This window comes from Gavialis gangeticus, unplaced genomic scaffold (genome assembly GCF_001723915.1).
Source record: "Gavialis gangeticus isolate Ggan-Ray unplaced genomic scaffold, GavGan_comp1, whole genome shotgun sequence".
NCBI classification, from domain to species: Eukaryota; Metazoa; Chordata; order Crocodylia; family Gavialidae; genus Gavialis; species Gavialis gangeticus.
This window is the reverse complement of record NW_017729034.1, coordinates 30100795-30117538: the sequence shown is the minus strand read 5'-3', so window position 1 is coordinate 30117538 and position 16744 is coordinate 30100795. Positions and strand designations below refer to the sequence as shown.

The following is a 16744-nucleotide window of genomic DNA, read 5'->3' as shown; positions in this document are numbered from 1 at the left end:
TGTGCTGAATTTGGACTCCTACTCCCAGGGGCTGGATCCAAAGCAAGCTGCTGCTCCTCTCAAATGCCCCATGCTTGGCAGGATCAGGCAGAAGTAGTGCTGCTCTCCTGCCTGAGGCTCCCTGCCCCATCAGTGCTGGGACATCTTTACTCATATTGGGGTTTGCAGGAGAGACTGCTTGCTGCATTCTGTGTTGGAGCCTCTGGGGAGTGTGTCCAAGTCCCAGCTGGGGAGTGTGCCCACTGGGCAGAGCCTGCAGGGGGCTGGAAAACAGGCAGAGGAAAGCTACCCACCCTGGAGGTACCTTGCACTGTCACATTGCATGCCTGGAGCGTGGTGCAGCTTCTGCCATTGCTCAGTGTGTGACTGGCAGGTGAGCTGGAGTGGGAGGGGGTTGTGGGGGGATGCTGGGAAATCTAACCCATTCTGTCTTGCTTGATGCTAACACACATGGTGGGCTGAGATGGTGAGGATCTCCTCAGGTGGACAGTTCCCCTCAGGATGTCCTCGGACCCTCTCCTCATCTCACTGACACCCAAACACTCATGGAGCAAAGACCCAGTTTGGCACGGTGTAGGTCATATCGGTGTCACACCAACATCCAGCCAGTCAGCTTGAATCCTCCTCATGCTCCTGGTTCTGCTGCTCAAGTGAGGTCCAAGGGTGGAAAAAACCCTCCTCAAATCCCTGGAGAAGACACTCCTGGCATGGCCCGAGCAGGATCCTTGCAGGTCTCCCTGGCTTCCAGAGGCTCAGGCTTCCCTTTCCTTTTCCCTCTCTATCTAGTAGTACCACCAGCCTGGGGATGAGCTAGCTGTTTCCTAGTCAGTGGGGCTGCAGCATAGGGATATAGGGCACGGTGGCACGGTTTGCTGCTGCTGCTGCTTGCACCTAGCCCCTTGGGGGATGGCCAGGCCCTGAACTGAAATCCGTGGGGCTTCCTGGGAGTGGCGCTGGGCAGAGTCTGTCCCCACTGTGTCTTGTTTTGCTGACAAAGGGGAGGCATGAGACTTGTTATTCTCTTATGTGATGCAAGCAGATCTGCATGGCAGAGCCATGGAAACTGCTGCTCAGGACTCCCCATGGATTAACCTGCAATCTGCTGCCCCTTCCTGCCAGGTGGAGGATGCTTGAACCCCAGCCTGCTGCTCTAGGCCTTTTGCTGTGTTATTTCAATGTTTGGGAGCAGTGTAACCACACATAACCCTTCAGATCCCAGGCCAGGCCCTGCTTGCCTGACACTGCTCACTTGACTGTTTAAGGACTTTGGGGATGAGTTGGGGGAAGTCCGTAGGTCTTCAAGGATCCCTGTTGTTGAGGTGAGAAACCTGATGCCCCTGCAGCTCATCTGCTTCTCTGAACCAGAGAGTTGTAGCAAGCAGGGCAGTGTAGGGGTGGGAAAGGGTGTAGGAGCCTGGCATGGGAACAGCTTGTTCAGGGGAGGGATCACAGGTATGGACAGGGCATATCTGTTTTGGTTGAGTAGTTCTGATCAGAGCAATGAGCCTTGTCTACACAGTGCCTGATTTACCCTGTATTCAGAGTTGGGGAAGCAGAGAGGTTAGGGACAGGCATGTGGGATTTGTCTCCTGCCAGGCTTCCAGCCCCTGGAGGAGGAGATGATTTCTTCCATCTCACTATGAAGGAACTTTTCAAGGCTTTCAGTACAGGGAATAACACTTTCACTGCCATCTTGTTTCTCTCTCTCTCTCTCTTCCCTCATGCTTCTTTGAGTCATATATACTTCCTTCAGTACCAGGCACAGTCTTTGTCTTTTGTCAGTCCCTGCCCAGCTTGGAGAGGGAGAGCCAGGTGTCTCAGAAACAACCCTGACATTGTGTTCTGGGGTCACCATGATGATGGAGGCTGGACCTGTGCAAACGGATGCTTCTACTGCTGTGTCAGGCCTAGGAGACAAGCAGGAGGAATAACCTCGCCCTTGGCCCTTCCCAACTGAGCGTCTCAAAATGTGTCATGGATATTTTTTTGAATTGGGCTTCCACAGCTCGAGGGACCTGGGTCAGGTCCTCACCCCAATTTTAGAGTGGGAAACCAAGGCACAGAAGTAGGGGGAGTTGATAAGGGTCGTGCTGTGAGTCAGTGGCAGAGTCAAGGGTAGAAGCAAGGAGGTCTGACTCCTGCTTCTGTGGTTCAGTCATAGAAGAACTGATCTGTGCAGTGGGGCAGTTGTACAGAGATTTGCTTGCCATAGCTGGGTGCATTAACGCATCGCTGGTGGGGGATGCTGATGGCTATAGGGAAACCCTATTTGCAGTGAAGTAGGGCAAACTTCTCATCTCATTTCATTAGACTGCAGTGGGCCAAGTGTGGTTGCCTGTGAAGCACAGCCTCCACTGCTTATAGGGATGCTGTTCTGAGAATGGAAGGATTTCCCTACCACTGGCTTTGTCATCTGCATGCCTGCTTGTTTGAAGTTCTGGACCTTTCCATATCTCCCGCCCCCTTCCTTTCCAACCTGGGGCGCTATCCAAAGCCACCCTGTCTGAATTTCCACTTGGGGAAACTACTTTGGAGTTTTTTGTCTTTTGCAGGGGAAGGGGGGGATGTACAGCCCTGGGATGTAGGAGGGATAGTACTCTTCACTCTGGGGTGAGAACCCAGTGCTGGCTCCTTTCCTCCCTCTGCTGTGGTTAGACCTTGGTATTGGGACTGGCCTGGCTTTGGGCTGGTTTCTCTCTCCAGTGCAGAGGATGTGTGTGTGTGTTACCTTGAAAGCCTATAATAAAACTGGGCTGTAAACAATTTGCAGCAGGGTTTAGTGTGACCCTGTAAAGTGCTGCAGTATCAATGCTGCGTAGTCTTAGGAGGAGGCTGATGCTGCCTTGCTAACACAGTTCCTGGAATAAAGCCCTGCCTGAAATCTCTCTCCGTTGCCCCCCCCCCCACCTTCTCTGATGCGCTGGATAGACTACTTCAAGGGGTTTCACGTGGGTCCACTTGTGGGGCTGCCTGGATTGAACAAGGCAGCCCAGCTCATCCAGGCTCTGATGTGGTCTTGTGCTGGGAATCTGCTGGGTGAGATGCAAGGTTGTACTCACTACTTCCAAATCCCCAAAGGCTGACATGGTGTAAGCGTGTCATCTTCCCCCTCTCCCCCTCCCCTGATCTGCTGATCACACACACTGAATTCTTGGTGGTTTTCCTTCTGTTCTATTTGTGCTTTACCTGCAAACAAGGCACGGTTTCAACCAATGTGCTCATCCTTCCCAGTGATGCAGAGAAGCCACAGAGGGGCAGAGATCAGCAGAGACCATGAGGGTCTGTTAGAAGCCATTGGCCACCCTGCTTTTGAGCCCCTGCCTCCCTCCCTCATTCCACTGCTGAGCAGTGCCAGTGAAGCTTCCCAAGCAGGAGGGGTTGCGAGCTCTACTCCTAGGGGAGGTTTCACAGTGTGGGAGGAAGGCCAGAGAAAAAGACATCCCTTTGTCTCCCCTCTTCCTCTCCCCTTCATGGATTCAGGTGCAGTTCTGATTTTTCAGGACATCTCCTATGCTGCTGAAGGGCAACAGAGGGCAGGGGGAGACGGGGAGCTTCTCTGATGCTGCAGGGCTGAGCCAGGAAGCGGAGTGCAGGGCAGGGCTGGCATGCCCTTGTATCTGCGCTAGAAGCCTGGGCAGAGAGGACTCAGCACAGCTCTAGTGGGCCTCTCCCCGCAGGTGCTCTTCTTCCTTCTCTGTTCTTTCTCCTACTTCTTCATCCTTTTGCTCTCTGGCACTTGTGACACGGAGGTGATTCTCTGTGCTGATTCAGAGCAAGCCTGGGGCTTGCCTCTGCCAGATCTGAGGCTTCCAGATCCACTACATGCAGAGCCAGCTCCTTGCTCTTTGTGCCCAGGCCTGTTACCTGAAGATTAAACCCACACTGGGGCCCCTTTCCTGGCTGGGATACTGTTACTCAGTGCTGGCTCTCAAGCCCAGCTGGTAAACAGGCATCAGGGACCACCATCTGCACAGGCCCTGGAGGGACACAGAGGAGGGCCTCTGTGCAGCTCTCCTTCCTCTCGCTGTTGGCGCCCCTGACTGCGCACCGCTTTGATGTTCTTTCTACATGTGGCTCTGTGTTCCACTCATCAAAGGCCAGTTCCTGGGGCAGGACTTGCACAGAAGCTTAGTGAGAGGCTCTCTGAAATCTGGTCCTGCTGGACTCTGTAGCAAAACTCCCTGTGGTATTGGTAAGGAGTTGGAGAGACCATGGTGATCATAGCTTCTCTTCCCCATGTTGGGGTTGGGGCTTGAGACTGATTTTTGTGTAGTTAAAGCCCAAGACATCTTGATCACGCTCCCAGATCTGCTGATGACTCTGTGCTCCTTGGCAGGTTTCCTCCCTACTAGAAGCCCCTTTTTCCTCTCCCTCTGGTGAGGACAACGGAGAGGTCATGAGGCCATGTTCATTAGTGTTGGTGTGGCACTTTGGGGTCCTTGGTGGAAGAAATCCCGGAGGGTTACTTGAACCAGGAGGGCTGAGGCTGTGCCCTGGAGCTTGCCTGCACACTGCTGACATCATGTTTACGCTCTTACGTTCTTTCACTGTGCACAAGGGTAGCAGAGAGCATTGCAGGTTAAGACCCCTGATCTCTGGTAATTGCAGCTGGATCACAGGCATTCTGTGTCCAGTGGTTTCCACTGATCTCCACAAGGTGCAGGAGTTTAAAAGGGTCCTAGTCTATTCTGTTTAAACAGGGGCCCAGCCTTGGAGTTGGTAGTGAAGACTTTTATATATAGCATGTATGTGTGCACCTATGTGTTTCAGAACCAGTTAGAACTGTTTGCAAAGCTTCACCAAAGAATTTAAATGCAGCTACTAAATAAACCTTTTCAGGGACTCAGTCATAATAATGGCATTAGTAAGTAGGTATGCTGATCCTGCTGTCTCACAGGCTGACCAGTACTGTGATTGCCTCCTTTGTCTGTCTGTATACATTGGTTATCATAGTGAGATTGCAAGTTTGGGCCAGGAATCATTGTTTTCATTTCACGTGTGTGTATACAGCACCTGGAACATGGGGATCCTGGTCCATGACTGGAGCTTGTGGGTGATGCAGCAAAACTAATAATGAATTAATAATAACAATGAGACGTTTACTTGGAAGCAGCTGGATTCATTTCATCACACAAGAGAACCGGAAGGGAAAGTGACCACTTTAGACTCATAGCTGGAAACAAAAGTGATGAGATACTAAAGTTTCTTCCAGTGTTAATAATCCTGGGCATTTCTCAGTAACCCTGGGGAGGAACCAACACAAAATACATTTATTTATTTATTTTTACAGTGTTTCCTTAACTAGCATATTGGATCCCTGTCGCATCCCAAAACACTCTCCACAATGGGCACCTTCAGGGAATTGTTCCCCTTCTTGCTGAAATGCTGCCTCCTCTGGGGTGGGATGCAGCAGCCATGATCAACCCACCTTATATTTTGCAGGAGGGGGAGCAAAACAGTGTGTGCATAAAGCAATGCATTATCTGAACCTCAAAGGGCAGGGGCTGGGGCATCAGTGAGGATACTGAGAGCCAGCTGAGCACCTTGGGGCAAAAGCAAAACCTGGCTCTTGAATAATATGCAAGGAGATATTTACTGTCCTTAGAGGATCGTACTGGTTAGGAATTTTGCCAAATCCAATGTTATCTGTATACACAGGAAACTGTATGGAGCTTGGTATCTTTATCCTTTAGTAAACCAGGAACACAGAATGGCTGCGCCAGCTCAGAACAAAGATCCTGTTTCCTGTCTGTGATTAGAGGGAGGTATAAAAGACCCTGGGGTAGACAGTTTCTTCCTATCCCTCTGGGTTGTGCCCTGAGGCAGGAGGGTTTATATTTGTAGTTCTGGAAGTTTTTCTTATTTGCATACAGGTTTCACTTGTCTAAGCTGTCGGTCTCTATGATGTCCAGTGGCCGAGAGTTCTGGAGGATGACTTTGCAAAACCATATAAGTAAAACCCACATAAAAGCAGGGGAATCTTGGGTCATTTGTGCCTAGGGTACATCCACACCACTTCCCTTGGTGTGGCTGAGGAGGGATGCACTCAAGCATGCCAACCCTCCTCCCCCTGCTCCCTCCAACTCCTACTCATGCATCCCACACACCCAGAGATCAGGTGGTGAACTTGCTCCAGGGACATCCCTTGGGGTCACTTTTGAGACCACTGTCTTTGGCATGCTTCGGAGCAGCGCACTGTAGCTCAACTTCACCACCAGTTTTCCAGGTTTGTTGCAAGTGCATGGGAATCAGTAGGCCAAATGTGCTCAAAAGTGTCCTTCTCCTGGAGAAATTTCCCCAGTGTTGCAGTATTCACTATGGTGTCCCAGCCAAATGCCAGAGCAGGGAATTCTGTTTCTGCCTCCAGCCATCCCTTCCCACCTCTGAATTGCAGTTGGGGAGAGCAATCTTCACTTCTCCCAAACAACTGGTAGGATAGCTGTTGTCAAATACTGGCTTTATCTTGCCCCAGAGGTAGTTGCATTTGAGTGGTTGGAAAGTGGTGTGTGGCTGGACACAGGATGGAGTTTGGGATCCTTTGGGATGAAAGGTAGCACCTAAGAGTCGCATCTGTTATTAATTAGCACTGCAGACAGACTACGGGGCGTTGAAGATCATGGCTTTAGACCTGACCCTGTAGCACTTTACCCTGGTAAGCTGCAGGAACGGCAAGCCACAAAAGAGGCTCTGCCCATCACATGTGGATTCTCTTCTGATTGTGGCATAATACACTGAAGGTACCTACCAGCCAGAGTGAGAGGTGCCAGTCACTGATGCAGGGCTGAGAGTAGGATCACACATACTAGGTCACTGCTGGGGCAGGGGAGCAAGGGAGCTTGTACACCAAAGGCCATTATTTCAGTCCTGGCAGGAGGGACTTGCATGCTATAGGCTGCTATTGAAGTGCCAAGGGTGCGGAAATGGGGGTCACTACTTGGGTCACTACCTCAGGGGGAAGGAGAGCACAGGGGCAGGGAACTCGTGTAGCAAAGGTCCCTATTCCTGAATTGGGGGAGAGGGCAAGGGGCATTTTTGTGCTAGTGATCACCATTGCCATGCTGGAGGGGGTGTTTGGAAATCTCCTGTGCTAGAAGCCCCTGTTACAGAGCCAGAGGGGCTGGGAACACACATGCCATGGGTCATTCTTGAAGTCCGGGCAAGGGGAATTTGCATGCAAGAGGCCATGATTGCAGTGTTCAGAGGGACATTGGACATGAGTGGTCGCTTGTATTACACAAGGCAGGGGGCAGCTCACGCCATGTGTCTATGAATCCCTGGGGATCTACTAAGGTACCTCAGCAGCTTTTGCTTCTTCAGGCATCTTCAGATGTTCTGTGCACTGGTAACTAAAAGCCTTGAGAGCCAGGGGCTTGTTTAACGTCCCTGGTGGGGAGAGGGTTGGTTACAGCAGTCCTTCTGTTGCCAGCCTGGTTCAGTCAGGTACTATAGTGAGAACAGGACAAGAGGGTTTTACAGCCCACTACAGCTCTGCAGCAGAAGGGCAGGGACCCTGTACTGGGCCCACTAGCTTAACATATGGAATATCATACATTCCAGCAACTCTTCTGCGAGTGCAGATGCTGCTGAGATGAGCACCACTGCTGGGCAGAGGTGGGAAGCAGCTGGAGACAGCCAGTTAGCCTAGGGCAGTAATAGGCAGAAAAAATGAGTTAAGGCAGAGCATTGCAGGTGGTATCATCATCCCATAGGCCACATGGAGGTCCTAGCCTTGGTTTCAAGCAGCAGAAGGGGTAGGATCCAGACAGCCCAGCCCTTCAGCACTGGTTCATTGATGGAGCAAGTAAGGGGGAAGCAAGGCTTCATCTGCACTTTAAATACTTGCTGGCACAGCTGTGTTCACTAGGGGCAGAGAAAAAAATGCACAATGCACAACCCCGTCTCCTCCCCCCTCCCCCGCTTGGCACCGCTGTGTCAGCCAAAGCCTAGTGTTGATGCAGCTGCAGTAGTGGAAAGTCCTTGTGCTGGTCTGGCTGACCCTGCTTGAGGAGCTGCTTTAAGCTGTATGCTAAAAGGGTTCTCTAGTGAGAGTCGCTGGGAGGGCTCTAGTGGTGCTACTGTGCTGGCAGACTCTAGACATAGTCTCAGGCTTGGCTAGCAAAGACAAGGACAGCAGGCCCTGTCCTTATTTGATGGGGAAGAAGGGCCATGTGGAAGAAAACCTGACCTTCCTCCAGTGGGACAGCAGCGAGTGGGGATCTCCTCCCATAGTGACAGCTGGGGGTTCTTCAGGAGGTGGGTGGGAATGGGCATAGGTCCCACAAAGCACACAGAGGAGCATCATTTCTGGATGAAGCTGAAGCCTCCTGCCTCTCTCACTTGCTGACCAAGGGGCTTAGCCCAAGAAGCTCCCCTGTGAGATCTGCTGCCTGCCTGGGAAGTCAGTGTAACATAGAGTAAGTTGTCCTGGAAATGCAGTGTCCAGGAAGAGTGGTCATCCCAAAGGAAAGTCTGACTGGGGCTGGCAGGAACTTCCTGGTGTGGTAGGGCTGTTGCACAGGTAGACCCCAGACCCCTCCATGCAAGGCAGCAGCAAGACTGATCCCCTTTCACTGTGAGCCACTTTGTCAGCTCTGTTTACATAACAGAGAAAGCTGTTTGCATACCACAAGCCTCATCAGGATGCCCCGGTTAGCAGTCTCTGATTTGGTCTCTGGCCAGTAGATTGCAGGTGCTAGTCAAGGCTCTCTGTGGTGTACTGGCTTTTCCCTTCTTGCTGCAGGCTATTCACTTTTCCTCTTGTTCTTTCTCCCCCTCTCCCTGGTTTCTCTGGGCACATGGAGCAGCAGCGGCCAGTGAAGCAGTCCCTCAGCAAGTCCCTCTGCAGAGAATCCCACTGGAAATGCCTGCTTCTGTCCCTTCTCATGTATGGCTGCATGGGAGCCATGACCTGGTGCCATGTGACCAAGGTCACCCGGCTGACTTTTGACAGTGCCTACAAGGGCAAGTCCTTGATGTACCATGACAGCCCCTGCTCCAACGGCTATGTCTACATCCCCCTGGCCTTCCTGGTGATGCTGTACGTGGTCTACCTGGTGGAATGCTGGCACTGCTACACCCGCAATGAGCTCCAGTACAAGGTGGATGTGGAAAGTGTACACGAGCGTGTCCAGAGGATGCAGCAGGCCACCCCGTGCATCTGGTGGAAAGCCATCAGCTACCACTATGTTCGCAGGACCAGGCAGGTCACTCGCTACCGCAATGGGGATGCCTACACCACCACCCAAGTGTACCATGAGAGAGTCAACACGCATGTGGCAGAGGCTGAGTTTGACTACTCCAACTGTGGGGTAAAGGACATTTCTAAGGACCTAATTGACCTGGAGAGCTACCCAGCTACACGGCTCCGCTTCACCAAGTGTTTTAGCTTTGCCAATGTGGAGTCTGAGAACTCCTACCTGACGCAACGAGCTCGCTTCTTCACTGAGAATGAGGGGCTGGATGACTACATGGAGGCCAGGGAGGGGATGCACCTCAAGAATGTGGACTTCAAGGAGTATATGGTGGCCTTTTCGGACCCAGATAACCTGCCTTGGTACGTGTCCCACTATGTCTTCTGGGTGGCTGCCCTCCTGACCCTGTCCTGGCCCTTGCGGGTGCTGAATGAGTACCGCACCTCCTATGTCCATTACCATGTGGAAAAGCTGTTTGGGTTTGACTTTGTGGCAGTGACGCCAGCTGAGGAGCGCTCCTTCTGCCGCAGGATGCCCCGTGTCAATACGGTGGACAGCACTGAACTGGAGTGGCACATCCGGTCAAACCAGCAGCTGGTGCCTAGCTACTCAGAAGCTGTACTGATGGACTTGGTGGGGCTCTCTAGCTGCACCAGCTACTCAGCCTGCAGATATGGGGGCTACCGGCAGAACTGCGATCGGTGCCACAGGACTATAAGCAGCTCTTCCATCTTCTCCCGTAGCGCACTGAGCATCTGCAATGGTAGCCCCAGGATCCCCTTCAGCAGCAGCCGCTTCTCGCTGGGCCGTCTCTACGGCTCACGGCGCAGCTGCCTCTGGCAGAGCCGCAGCGGGAGTCTGAATGAGCAGAGCTGCCCGACGGAGCAGACCCGCCTCTCCAGCCAGGTCACTGTGGAGGAGGAGGACCCTCCCCCTTACCAGGATGCCCTCTATTTCCCCGTCCTCATCGTGCATCGCAACGAGGGCTGCCTCAACCATGACCACCGCCACCTCCATCGGAACGGGTCCTGTGTGGAGACCTCGCTGTGAGCAGGGAGGGCGGCCAGGTCTCCTTGCTGAGCACCACTGGGGGCCCACGTGTGGGCAGACGCAGGACGTAGGAAGGGAGGGGGCAAGCCAAGGAAACAAGGCTCTTGCTCCGTGCTTGGCATGTGGGGCAGAAAGGTCGCTGCCTCTTGTTCCTGGAGCGAAGGTGCTCCACATAGCCCCCATGCCCTCTGGCAGCGATGATGTCGTGGAAGACGGGGTGACAGTAAGCTGGCCGAGCAAGAGCACCCCCTGTGGCATGGCATAAAACTACAGACCAGCTATCACATGCAAAAAAAAAAACAAAAAAAAAAACCAACAACAGAAGAGGGGGAACGGAAAGACGGGACAGAAATGGGGAGCAGCATGTCCTGGTTCCCAATGCAGCTGCTGGAGACCCAGGTTGGCTTGAGTAGGGCTCAGAGAGAATGACACCACACACTACCCTGCTGCATCTCTGACCTCCGTCCCTGCCTCTTGCAGAGGCCAAGGGGACTGGGACTAGTGGAACTTTTCCTCTGGGACTGGTGTTTAGCTCCTAGTGTGCCAAAGATCCTGGGACAGCCAAGCCCATGGAGCTGATGGGCAGCTTAGGGGAGATGCTCAAAATCCCCAAGTCCAGATCTTTCCTTCCCTCCCCCCAGCATTTCTTTTTTTTATTTATTCTTTTTTTTAGACCATGCTCCGACTGTTACACTGTTCTCAGCTGCTGGGAGCAGCACCACCTCCAGAGGATCCCAAGGCTAGAAAGCCTCAGCCCTGAAGCTCAGAGAATCAGCATCCCCTAGCTAGAGCTGAAAGCCTTCCAGGACTTTCCATTCGGGCTTTCAGCAAGCAGAAAACAACAGGGGACATAGAAAGGAACATCCAGACATGGCCAAATGCAGTCACGGCATGAAGCCAGTAGGGCTGGCTGGAGAAAAGTCCCTCTGCAAGGCAAACTAAGGAGACCGTTTGTGTGCTGGGCTCCTGGAACCAGGATACCAGGAAGTACCAGGGGGTGAGTTGGGAAGCTGGGGTCCTCTCAGCCTTAAAGTGAATGAGGTCCAGTCCTAATTAATTCAGCCAAGCCAGGAGTTGGTGGTGGGGGAGGAAGCTAATAGGTTCAGTTGCAGATCATCTGTTAATAATAGATGAGCAGGTTGGTGCCTCTTGTTTTGACGTGAAGTGAAGTAAGCTGTGGTAGGATGGGGGCTGGGTTTGGACGGGAGCTCCGAGGGCAGAAGGGACAGGGGGTAGATGGTTGTGTGGAGATGCCCCAGAATTTCTGAAGACCTTGGGGTCCATGTAGGTGAAGGGAAAGGGCTGCTACCAACATGTAACAATGCAAAGAGATTCCAGCCTCCTTGCTCCTCTTGAGTCCCACACCCCTTGCTGAAAGGTTCATATTGGCGCATCAGTGTTTCTACTTTGGGTTCCTTGAAGTTACCTTCAGACGGCCTCTAAAGGCCTAGAAGTGCCAAGTTCAAATGTAGGCATACTGAGAGAAACTCTTGAAGCAGTCATGAAAAGGACATTTTCCTTCCTGTTTCCTCTTCATGTGAGTAGAGCTGCTGTTTCCTTTCTTCAGCTGCACTGCCTGGAGTGGGCCACTTCACATGCTGTGGCATGTGCCTCCCATGTGGTCCTAGCAGCTCGCACAGCTTGTACACTCACATAATGCTGGATCATAGAGTCCCAGTGGATTTATGAGGCAGAAAGCTCTCATGATAACCTGAAATTTTGAAAAGCCCTGAAATGCTTAACAAACCTAGGCATAACAAGAAAAAAAACAACAACCTCATTATGCTGAAATAGCTAAATTAGGGAGGAAATTACCTGACAGAGACCCTAAAATATCCCAGATCAGTGAGGTAACATACCTGGAAATGGAAACAGAGTCCAATATGAGGAGTGGTGGCATAAGTTTGCCCTTAAGGTCCCAATCTTGCAGTTGGATCTGGGTGGGCAGAGCCCTGCTGATTTACCAGGCTCTGCCTGTACAGTCCAAGAGCAGGGTTTGGGTCCTAAATGGGTCACTCTCTTTAAATTGCTCCCCCTCAGCTAGCGCCCATGGGCATAACCTCCTGCTAGGCTGGCTTTGTGGACAAGGCCGTTCAGAGGCCCGCTCTGCCAACTCTTGGTGCTGAACCCAATCCTGATGGACACGAGTGACCATGTGAAATCAGTGCTGCTCCCCTCATGAGCAGTGGTGCAGGATTGGGCTCTCAGTGCAGAATAGGGATGGCCAGGTGGGACATCTTTCTTTCAAGCTGAGCTGAATCAAAACAAATGGTTCACGTGGGGAGATGCTGAAGAAAGCTCTGACCCAATGTGTGGCTGCCCTTGTTGCCTTCATCTCTTGTTCACACATTCCCTTGTCAAGTGCATCAGAAGATGGGGTTTGGATACCTGCAAGTGACCATTGCTCCCTCCTTCACCTGCATGTCACATCCCTCACCACTTCCTGTCCCATACCCCCTTTCTTATATAGAGGTGAAGCCCTTTCTCATACAGAGGTAGCCTATGAAGCTCCTTGAATGATGAAGGCTGTGCAAGGTGAGCCTTGTGAATACTCAGGAGGGTGAAAGGAGATGTAGTCAAGGCTGAAGGGTATGTTCTGTAGAGACCTTTCAAAATAAAGTTCCACCGGCTCTGTCCTGGCTTTGTTGTGGGTATCTCTACCCTGTGGAGAGGATGGATTAGCCCACATGGAGCTCTGTGCTGCCAGGCCTGGACTGATTCCAGTACCGCAGGGAGCTTGCTTAAAGCCAGCTTGGGTACCTCTGTGCAAATCTACCCGGCATTTCCTTCTCAGTCAGAAGCTTCCCAGGCCTCTTTAGGCCACTGTAGTCCCTCTCTTGTTTTCTACATGCTCTTTTCCCAGTCAATCAACTGTTTTCTTCCTTGTTGGAGGCCCTAATCCTCCCTAGCCCTTGTTGCCCACCAGCTTGTCTCCATTCCCCTCACCCATCCCAACACAGGATGTGACCTGTAGTAAATACCATCTCCAGCTGGCAGCAGGCTGAAAACCCAAGTAGCAGCACAGACCTCTAACACTTGTGCTAAAGGATTAACATCATTTGCTGGCCACAGCAGCAGGTGTATATCCCTGCTGGTGTGGGTCAGGTGTGAAGATGAAGGGGGACAGGTAGAACAGTAGAGTACACCACAGTTAGTCCAACCAGACTTTCCTTTGCTAACTTATTAGTCAGAGGGTCTGTATCTACAGGGAATGCTGTTAGGTTGCTTCACCTAGTAGATCAGAGAGAGGTAGTTACCCATGTTAGTCTAAAATTAGGCAAGAGGCAGGGTGGAGTGGCACTTTAGAGGGTAACTCAGTTAGAAACCCTCTTCTGCATTCTGCTAGATCAGAGGCAGCTTTGTCCTGCCTCCCCAGCCCTTCTGGATAATATTTGTTTTAGGGAACTGTTCTCTAAGAAAAGTCAGTACATCATCCATTTCTTCACTAAACAAGGAGACCTCTTGCTTATAAAGCAGATGTCTGTCCCTTTGTTACTAGCTGGACCACCTTATTGACTTCTCTCCTCTGCCCAGGAGGTTTGTGCTCATCTCTGCTCTTCACTCCTTGAAATTAGCTTGTTTGGTTTCACTTGGTGTCAGTTTTGTTTCTGGTTCTCAGGCAGTAGATTCAGAGCAAAGACTGTTTGAACTGAAACATTTTTTTTAAAGGTTCATCCTCAATTTTGTTATGATTTTGCCTTGTTAACTGCCCTACCCCCTAGTATGGGGCAGGCCTACATCCCGGGCTTTCATTCCAGTGCCCCCAACACATCTGATAGGTGCAGATTACCATTTCCTGGGACACCCTCTTTCACTGTTCATTCTGCGCTGTCTGCAGGCTATTTAACCTTGCCTTGGTGGAAGGGGATGCTGTGCCATTGATGCCAGTGGAGGCAGCAGTGTAGCAATGTGGCTGGGTGTCCTCACTACAGGGACAGAGGTGGCTTCTGGTTGCCAATGCAGTTGTGAACATGCAGTTGCTGGCAGGAACTATTTCTATGCTCCCCCACACAAGCTGGCACCTGAGGTGGTTGCCCCAGTCACTACATCCTAATTACACCACTCAGTGGAGTTGTCGTCCTTATGCCTGTTGGATTTAGTTTGCTGCACAGATTCAGGGTCTAGTGTAGCTCCTATTAATGTCAAGGGAATGGCTCCTCAGGAGGTTAGTTGGGGATGGTGAAAAGGGTCCTCATGTCATGGAAAGTCAGAAGTAACTACCCTGAAGCCATGGAGTTCAAATGAAGTAAGGACAGTGCTGAGTGGAAGGCATCAGGCCCTCATGTCCTTCCCAAGACACTCCATTTTAAAGCATGTACTCCTGTCTTAAGTGAGGGATCACTTGAGATCTTTCGGTCTCCAGTGAGAGAGGTGTCTTGTCTAGGTGGATGCATCATGGGGTGTGGAAGGTCTCTCAGTTTCTCTCAGGCAGGGGGAACTGTAGAACTGGGGCAGGTTAGAAGGGTTTTCATGCTCACCTCCTTTATCACTGCTTCCCAGCCCCTTGCCCATTAGCTTTGACCAGGCCCACTCTCATAAAGGTGATTCCCTGGGTTCAGGCTCTGCCTTCCTCAAGGTCTCAGCATGGAGAATCTCCTTCCAGGGAAAGGCCAGGTTTCCTATCGATGCTGCTGCTGGCTGGAGCAGAAGGGCATCTGCAGGTTGAGAAATGGGGCCCATTCCTCACACCTGGCATTCAACCAGCCACCCCCCCACACACTCTGCTCTCAACTTTCAAACTCAACTTCTCCCTGTGACACCCCCCCCAGCCCACCAGTTCAGCCACAAGCAGCCTTGTCTCTGCCCCCAGCATTATCTGCTGCTAACAGCTTGACATGCACTCAAGCCTCTTACCCCACTGCGGCTTGCAGGGCCGCTGAGCAGAACACATGCTTCTGCGAGACTCAGCAGTAAAGAACTAGGTTCAGTTACCAACCCCAGATCTCCCCTGTTGTAGCATGTACATGGAGGCTACTGGGCACTCCTGGTTTGGCCACAGGAGCAGCTTGCTGCCTTGTAGGCCAGCCCCAGCTCTCCCATAGCAGTTGGGTTGGAGTGGGCAGAAAAGCCTCCCTTCCCATCCCATGCCCCACTTCAGGAGCTGGGTGGGCATATGCATTAGAGCAGCCTGCAACTGAACAGAGCCCCAAGCCACTCAGAGGCTGCATGCGTGACAGCCCTTGTGGAGCCCCAAATTGAACTTTTGCACAGGCCTCCCTGCCTCTGCCACTGGCCACTTAGCAGCCCTATATCTCCTTTCCTTGATAGCTCCTGGGGTTGGCCATGAGTTGCCCTTCACTCCAATGTGTTTGCAGCATGCAGTTGAGGGGTGGGGGGCAGGGTCTATCAGCATGGGGGTGGCTTGTGCAGCCCCAGAAAGGAGGAGCTCTTCGTATCTCAGGCTAATGCCACAAAGACAGGCTCAGCTTCTGTGCATATGTGCAGGGAAACAGCTCCTACCCAGCTTGACTCTGCAGCCCCAGCTGCCTGCGTACGCCAGCACACTGCTCTCCTGCGGTTATCCCCTTAATAGGCTCAGCTGTCCGGTTGAATTAAGATACCCCTTCCCAGCCAGATAAGTGCGATTCTTACCATGGCATGGACAAGCCCCCTCCTACGGGGATGAGGCAAGGAACTACTGAGATTGGACAAATGCAGCAGTTGATTAATCCCTGCAAGATCCAGCGGCTTCCCCAACATGCTGACTCTTACCCAAGCTGTGTCCTAGGGGCACAAAGTAGCTCTCCAGGGACAGCACTCAGGGTTATCGCGCCCTGTCTCCTGGCCTTGGGTATCCCTTTGCTCTGGCTGAGATCCCCCTGAGGCCACTCAATGTTGGCTAATGCAGGGAGGTGTATTCAGGGGAACCGTCCAGCATGCAGGACTTACTGGGGTTGGGTCCCCTTCTTTCAGCAAGCTGTCTTGCCCCCTCCAGGGATGGCTCAGGCAACAGCATCCATTCCCATCATCATAGAAAAACATGGCTGGAAGGGACATCAGGGGGATTATCTGGTCCAGGTTGTGGCTCAGGGAAGGTTCACCACCATCTAAACCAGCTCAGACAAATGCTCAACAGGGGCCTGAACTTGGAGTCCAGTATACTATCTTCTAGCTATCCCCATATCCTGCCCTAGAGAGGGATGGAATGATGTGGGAGCAGAGGCCATGGCCAGGGCTGGGATGTGTGTCTGTGAAGGAGGGAGAGGCTAGTGGCTGTGGGATTTCTATTAGGTGGGAGGTGAGGGGAGCTTGCCAGGGCAACAAAGTGGAGATGCTTTCTTTCTCCACAGTATTAGAATTCAGCCCAAAGCATCTCATGCTCTACCCTCTGTAGCCATCACACTAGTATTTCCCCTGTCCTTGATGGGGTAGGACCCCAATACCTTAAAGCCCCCCAGGCTTGGTACCATTATCTTAACTGGCCCAGCCCCCACTCTTTTTTGCAGGCTGGTATCTGATCTCAATCTTGCCTGCGCTAGTGCTGGTGATTCCTCTGACAGCTC

The 16744-nt window shown here is 52.1% G+C and overlaps 1 protein-coding gene across 1 annotated transcript; it reads left to right on the top strand.

Moving 5' to 3' along the window:
• Window positions 1–8736: 8736 nt before the first annotated feature.
• Window positions 8737–16738, top strand: TMEM151B (transmembrane protein 151B). The gene has a single exon (XM_019527631.1). It carries the CDS (start codon window positions 8796–8798, stop codon window positions 10239–10241), a length of 1446 nt encoding a protein of 481 aa, XP_019383176.1. The 5' UTR covers window positions 8737–8795; the 3' UTR covers window positions 10242–16738.
• Window positions 16739–16744: the final 6 nt, after the last annotated feature.

Coding starts and splice junctions, on each gene's coding strand:
- TMEM151B (XM_019527631.1), top strand. CDS start 8,796: ATGGAGCAGCAGCGGCCAGTGAAGCAGTCCCTCAGCAAGTCCCTCTGC.